The following is a 7,951-nucleotide window of genomic DNA, read 5'->3' as shown; positions in this document are numbered from 1 at the left end:
ATGATAATTCCAGTCAGAATTGCTTTGGATAATTCGTCAAAGAAGGCACATTCTGATATAGCACCAGGACCAAAGGAAGACTTTCTTCAAGGTTCGAACCCTGCAGTCCAACTTCCCGATGAAAAGAGAAGGGAAAACAAAGAAAATTTTGCAGTTTACTTAATTTATTAGGTTTTAAATATATTATTAATGACCTATATAGGACAATGAGAAGCACTATGCAGACGAGAGATAAAAAATGGATATTGGAAACTAAACAGTTTTGTGCGTTCTTCTTTAATTCTTTGTAGACCAAAAAAGTGTGTAATGAAAATTGAAAAAAAAGAATAAGTATTGTTTAATTTCTCTCAATAATTGCTATCTTTATTTCAAATTACATATCATGATTTTTAAAAATGATTGTCTCAAATTATTTGTCGTTTGAGAAGTTCAAAATAAAATTAATTTTTTTTTCTCATTTCACCTATAGTAGTTATTGTTCTTGAAGACTACAATTCCTCAATTGTGGGGTGATGTTGTTATACCTTATTGTTCAAATGTCAATAAAGGATAAAATAGTTTTTTTTTTAAAAAAAACTACCTAAATAATGTTTCCTAAGGGGTGCATACAAGAGAATCATGACACAGGTAATTTGAGTCGGACGGCGGCGCAGATGCAAACATACAAGAACGGTCAATTCAGGATTGTGCTTACAAAGCCGTAACTTATTTGCCTTAATTATTTAATTTGCTAAAATTTAACAAGCAAATTGAATTATTTGAGTCTCTTTTCTTTTTCTTTTTCTTTTATTGATTATAAGAAGCTTTCATTATGCGAAAAGATACTTGATAAATGAGCTTGAGGTACTATTTTGTTTTCATTTCGAAATATTCAAGTTTTATGCATAAGCAACTGCTCAAAAATGCATAAAAATACTTCTTAATCATTAAGCCCCAACATTAATTCTCCCAGAAACTGAGTGTTCAGATGATAAACGTGATATTATATACTCGAACATCTCAACAAAACTGATTCAACCTGTAAATATTACTACTAATTGAATAAGCAGTAAAATCCAATTAATATAAAACGTTCTTGCTTTAAGATTTTCTAGCCACTTCTTCGAACAAAGACGATTAAAAACGAAAAATAATCTGAATGTTGTGTGTATCTGAGTGTTGACATTAAGTACGCAGTTAACTCATCCAGAAATCTATATATAATATAAAGCTAGGCATAGATAAGGTGATGTGGCACCTCTCTATGGCCTCCATTGATATTTATCTTTTTTCTCAAATTTTTGACAATTTTTCCTATTTTTTAAATCTATGTGCTATTTTAAAAAGTCCAAAAATTAAAAATCTTAAATGCCATGTTTAAAGGTCATTAAAGCAGAAAAATCACATTGAAATCCATCTTAACTGCCCATATTAAAGCACCATAACGTTTTCTTCTTTGCTTCTTCATTGCTGCCCATATAAATCTTTACTTCTTCCTTCTCTTTTCCCCAATCGACCTACGACAATCCGTTTTTCTTGGTTTCAGATTTATTTATCCTTTTTCATGTTTTCTTCCTGTTTTATTTATCTTTTTGATATGTGGTTTCCATTTTGTCTATCTTTATGTTTAGTATTCCTCTTTTCTACTTTAGTTCTATTCTTCTTTCATGTTTGTGATTTGCATGTTTTCTTGTATAAATACGGTCGCTGGAACAAGTATAGACATATTGATAACCATCATTCTTACATCCTTACTATCCAATAAAGATTAATGTGCAAATTATCTTTTTAATTCATAGTCCTATATAGAGGTGTTCATGGTCCGGTTTGACTCGGTTTTTGGCTAAAACCAAACCAAACCAATCAAGGCGGTTTTTTTTTTAATATTCAGACCAAACCAAACCATTATAGTATAAATTCTATCGGTTTCGGTTTTATCGGTTTTGTCGGTTTTATCGGTTTGGTTTGGTTTGGTTTTTCCGGGTTGTAATAATATATTTTATAATGCAAAAAAATTGACAAACTTATTTACAAACTTGCACTTTTGAGTAGTTGTAGTTTCCATCTGAAAAAAAAGTATCCAAAAATCTAAATAAATAGAGAAATTCAAAATCATTAGATAAAAACTAAATCAACAGAAAAAATCTAAATCAATGGAGAAAATCTAAAATAACAGAGAAATAAAATAAAAAACACATACAAGATGAAAGACTAGAGAAGCAATTCATTCAAGTAAAACTTCAAAGACACAAAAATAATTACACAAACAAAGAGTAGGGAACATACAAAAAGTAACCAAAAAATAAAAGGGAAGAAAAAGTTACAGACTTACAGGGATTAAAGCTTCTTGTACTATCGCGGTGCACACGGAATAATTGTGGTTTATGATGTAACCGACCAAGAGAGCTTCAACAATGTCAAGCAATGGTTGAGTGAAATAGACCGATATGCAAGTGATAATGTGAACAAACTTCTTGTTGGAAATAAATGTGATCTCACAGCACAGAAGGTAGTTTCCACAGAGACAGCTCAGGCTTTTGCTGATGAAATTGGCATACCTTTCATGGAAACAAGTGCAAAAAGTGCCACTAATGTAGAACAGGCTTTCATGGCTATGGTTGCTTCAATCAAGAACAGAATGGCAAGCCAACCGGCAAGAGCGGTTGCTGTTCATCTTGAAAGGACGAAGCTCTGTTGCCTTGATGATGATTCTGATGTGGAGCTGTGGTGAAGCTGGCACGCAACAACACAAAGTACCACTTAACAAGCCTAGCCACAACAGACAAGAATGGACATCATGAAAAAGAGAAAAAAGGAACAAAAGATAGTGCATGGTGCACTCACAAAACATAACTTCTTTTTAGAATATTTAGCATGTGTTTGTATTAAAAAAAAAAAAAAAGAATAAGAAAATTCAGCAGAGAAACCTCTTAACAGACAAATGTAATCATGGAGAGTTTATTTATGTTAACTATTCAGTAAGAGATTTTTATTTTACTTTAACCGTAAATGGGCTTGGGGAACATGGGCTAGACTTTTCTCTTGGAATGGTCCTAAATTATGAAGAAGTTAAAAAATAGATAAAGGTTAATTAACATATATAAATATATATAATATTTTAAATATGTACATATTTATCGGTTCGGTTCGGTTTAGTTCGGTTTTTTTATGAGTAACACCAAACCAAACCAAATGTTATCGGTTTTTAAAAATCTAAAACCAAACCAAACCAAACCAAACCGAGCCGGTTTTCGGTTTATTAAATCGGTTTGACTTGGTTTATCGGTTCGGATCGGTTTTTCGGTCTCGTTTGAACACCCCTAGTCCTATATCCTGTTTTACGTACAATTTTTGTTTTAGTTGTGTTACATTTTTGGTTTTGTGAGAAATTTCTTGACACTATGTTTTATGTTGTTTTACTGTTTCTCTTTTTGTTAAGATGCTAATTATTTTCAAGCCATGCAACATGAGGGAAGACCTTGAAAATATTGTTCATTTATATTTTATTTCTTCTCTTTTGTGCCACCTAAATAGGAATACAAGATAATCAACACCAAAAGCAAGGTATGAACTACTACTTTTAATATAATTTTTCAGTCTATTCTCTAATCTTAGTCCTTTCTTAAAAAAGACTCTCTAAAGAGGTGACATATTGTTAGTTTCGTAATTTACTGTTTTTTATTAAACGATTATCTTAAAAGGAAAAAAAGTATTAATTATAAAAATAGCTTTTTGTTAAAATAGATATCCATATAAGCAATCTATTAAAAGCATATATTTTTGAAAATCTTAAAACTATAATTGACAAACTATAATTGTAATATTCTTTTTTATTTTGTATAATAATATTCATTATTATAATATCAACTCCAATAAATAAAAGTCCATATAACATATATATATATATATACAAAAATAGCTTAAGATAAATTAGTTACTACAAAAAAAGCAAGTATTCTGCAATTATTCAATTGAAGAGTTAATTGTACGTTACCAATGACAAATTGAGCTAAAAACCAAGGGTCATATCCTTTATTTTCTCAATTACTCTCGCTCTCTTCCGTTCTTTCCCCCTTAATTTCTTTTACTCAACGTATTTTAATCAATGTGATATAATTTTGAATGCAATTCCTTAATCATGATTTATATAAGTTGAGTTAGAAATTTATACTACATTGATTATTATATATTTGCGGTCCTTGTGGTGTTGCTTCTTTTAGTTACTTCCCTCATTTCTAATTCTTTAATTTCTTACCTAGCTACTTTTCTTTATTTTCCTTTCATTTTTCGTGTACTCTTTTCTTTCTTATTGTCTTTTTGGATATGTTATTTTTATTTCTTTTTAATGATTCTAATGTGAAAATTTATTCAGGTAAGTGAACGCTGAGTGAATGGAAAGATATTTCTGAACGAAACTGATCATGATACCTCAAAATGAGAAAACACAAAGAAAAGCTTAAATAGGAAAAAGAAATAAGAAGATAAATGGAAAAATTACTGAAGAAATATGCATACTACTCCTTGATTTTGTGGATTTCGCGTAGATGGATTCAACTTTGCTCTTTTAAATTTCATTCTTCTTTATTTTTCAGTTTTTCATTAGATTTTAAGTTAGAAAATATTATGAAAGCTCAAAAAATTAATTAATGAAGGAAAACTTTCATGCCTGTATACATTTATCAAATGTACAAAGTGAAAATTCCATGTCCTTAGATTTATACACGTATGCGTATAAAGAGATAAAAATTTCTTGATAGTTTTCTTTCTTTACATGCTTATTAAAGAAGAAGAAAATATAGTGTCATCGATATTATTCGGTTAGAATTTGAAGATTGAAAATAACTTTTTGGACTTCCAATTTATAAATATTTTCAGATTTACTATTTTAAATTCAATATAATGACATGTTTTAAAATATTTTGATATTTAACTATTTTAAAATTTTGATGACATGTTTTCTTACCGCGCGTAGCGCGGCCAAATTAACTAGTTAACAAATATATATAACCCACATATTACGTACTATTAATCCATGTTTACTCTGCCTTGGCGTAATTAGTAAAGTTGTTGTTATGTGACCAGGAGGCCACGAGTTCGAACCGCGAAAATAACCTCTTGCAGAAATGCAAGGTTGCGTACCATAGACCCTTGTAGTCCGGCCTTTTCCTGAACCTCGCGCATAGTGAGAGCTTGATGCACCGAACGACCCTGTTTATTTATAATGTCTCCACTCTCCTAGGTCAATGTGCAAATAGTTTATTTGGCAGCACAATAAATTGGAATTACTAGTCAAGTTGTGTTATAAGGAGTGTGGTGGCTAGGGGTGTACATGGACCAGGTTGGTTCGGTTTTTTTAAACATCAAATCAAACCAATTGCATCGGGTTTTTAATTTATACACCAAACCAAACCAATAAAATTCGGGTTTTTCAACCTCGGATTTTCTCGGGTTATTCGGTTTTCTAGGGTTTTTCGGGTTTTATTTTTTGGAATAGTCTTGATACAAAATATATAACTTTTACTTCAAATATTTCTTTAGTCCTAGTAAGATTCAACTATATAATTAAGGTGTTTCATAAGAAAATAACACAAAATGCGAGAAGAGTGATGACATTGTAATAAAATATTCAACAAAAGGTAATAAAATCGGTTAAAATAAATATTGCTAATTAATAAGCCATAAAGAAAATGACCATAATCTAAAAATATTAAGTCATGCTAAAATAAGTACGGCTAATAAGTATTAATTACATGACAAGAAAAAAAAACTTAAGTTATGTATTTTCACTCTCTAAACCAATTATACAAAACTAAATAATAGATATCCAACATTATTTTCATTCCTAGTGGTAAATTGAATTTCTTTTGTTAGTATTAGTGTTGAGTTGGTTTTGGTGGACTTTATATGAGTTACTAACATCCATAAGATATAAAACTTATTGACATTCAAAATTCTAAGTTCAAGCTTAAATAATATGATAATAGATAAAAAACTACGAAAAAATTAAGAAATATTTATAAATTACATTACAAATAAATAATTTTATGTATAAAATATTTTAAAAATTGAATACATGTAATGTCGGGTTGGTTTGGTTCGATTTGACTTTTTTAGCTAAAACCAAACCAAACCAATTATGATCGGGTTTTTTTTTCAACACCAAACCAAATCAAATCAAACCACTAATCGGGTTTTTTTCTCGGTTTGACTCGATTTATCGGTTTGGTGCGGTTTGTCGTTTTACTTTGTACACCCCAAGTGGTGGCTAACACAAAAAGACACAACCTCTTGAACGACGAAGTCAATGGACCGAAGATGGTCAAGTACTCAAGACCAAGCCTTAGGGGATTCAAGAGACTTGGTTAGTTGTTGTTCAGTCTTCCTCAATTCTTTTATTTTATTCATAGACATAGACATACATACAGCTTATTCTATTTAATTTGGAACGACTAGCTTATTCTATTTAATTTGGAACGACTAGTCAGCTCAGCTGGCTAACCTACTACCCTGTTGGTAAACGCCATTTCTCGTCTTCCACAACGTGTGAAAATATTAAGCTATGACTTTGCTGACCTAACCTCCCTTTTTTATTTATTCGTCAAACAGAAAATGTGTAGTAAAAATTGCTTTTTATTTGAGATTTTACTACGTACATGTTTATGACTTGTTCTCTCCTTTAGCATAATTTGTCGGAGCATTCATTGAAATATTTTCTTTTTTAGTAAAGAATTGATGAAATAATGTAATGAGATTTAAACTATTGTGACACGAGTCGAAATTGTGACTGTGTACTGTTGAGTTAGTTTGTAATATTTGGGCATATTGAACAAATATATTTGTTTGTGAAAGACAAGGACGACTTTTTGGAAAAAACTATATTATTATAAAAGCATGAATATAAATGTTGGTTGATCAAAATAATCTTAAAATATTAAACAACTTTTTAGCCCTTTAACCATTCAAATTAATTAATACAAGACTCAAAAACTAAGGACATGGCCATCTAAAATTATACCAATACTACATGGAATACCTTTTAACAATATCCAATAGCCAATTCATATAAGGACTCATAAAAATAGGACATGACCTTACGTCTAATTAAAACTAATCCTATTGGAATTACGATACCACTGTCTATTAAAATAATAATAACGGGATAAGCATTCGTTCATTGTGAGATATGACTTGAATCCATGAATTAATGTTAGATTTCCATAGAAATGGATGATCAGTTATGGAGAGCACACAAAGACGTAAGGAATTTAAGTTTTATTCTTAAAGAATCTGTTAAATTGATATTTATAAAACTAATTAATCAAAAGTGTTTAGGATTGAAAGGGGCAACTTAATTAGTCAAACTCTAATAAAATAAATAAGTTAAAAGAACTGTTACCAGAAAATCAAAATAAGGGAGGTAAGCATAATATCATAAACCATAAGAGAAGTTAGTATTATGAAGTGAAACCTAGATACTACTTTTCCACGAAAATACAAAAAATAAACAATAGGTCTATAAAGGTACATGCCTAAAATTCCAAACACCGTTAACGCTAAATTATGAAAAAACCCAAAAATTAAGATTATATTATGAAGAATCAATCCTGATAGAGAAAGATTGTTTTTTGTAGAAGCCGTTGAAAAAACGAGTGGGAAAGAACATTTATAGAACAAAAACCTTATAGCGATTATACCATTTTTTGTAGATTACTTAAATCGATTTTCATTTATCGTTTATTTAGCCAATAGTTAGTTTCAGTAAGAAAATTATATATTAACTGAAGTCAGGCTATAAGATTGAAATGTTAATATTATAGATACTAGTTTAACCGTACGTGTGTTGCACGTATGCATCACGTCAAACAGTAAAATATATATGTGTATATTGCTTCATTTGAGATTAGCAATTTTTATAATCACTTTATCACTGTCTAATCTATTAATCTTGTAATCTAGATATCTTAACCGTTAG

General features: G+C 29.9%; 1 protein-coding gene across 1 annotated transcript; it reads left to right on the top strand.

Annotated features, from left to right (window-relative positions):
• LOC132611753 (ras-related protein RABD2c-like) lies at positions 1-2,710 on the top strand. The gene is made up of 2 exons (XM_060326132.1): positions 1-91; positions 2,421-2,710. The coding sequence occupies exons 1-2, from the start codon at positions 1-3 to the stop codon at positions 2,708-2,710; spliced, it is 381 nt and encodes a 126-aa protein (XP_060182115.1).
• Positions 2,711-7,951: the final 5,241 nt, after the last annotated feature.

This window comes from Lycium barbarum, chromosome 9 (assembly GCF_019175385.1).
Source record: "Lycium barbarum isolate Lr01 chromosome 9, ASM1917538v2, whole genome shotgun sequence".
Lineage (NCBI taxonomy): Eukaryota > Viridiplantae > Streptophyta > Magnoliopsida > Solanales > Solanaceae > Lycium > Lycium barbarum.
Note: the sequence above shows the minus strand (reverse complement) of the source record. Positions and strands in the feature narration are given on the sequence as shown.

Excerpts from the sequence above, each read along its gene's own strand:
- LOC132611753 (XM_060326132.1), top strand. The coding sequence starts at position 1 with ATGATAATTCCAGTCAGAATTGCTTTGGATAATTCGTCAAAGAAGGCA. Across the intron at positions 92-2,420 it reads AAAGGAAGACTTTCTTCAAG|ACCGATATGCAAGTGATAAT; the intron begins GTTCGAACCCTG and ends TGAGTGAAATAG.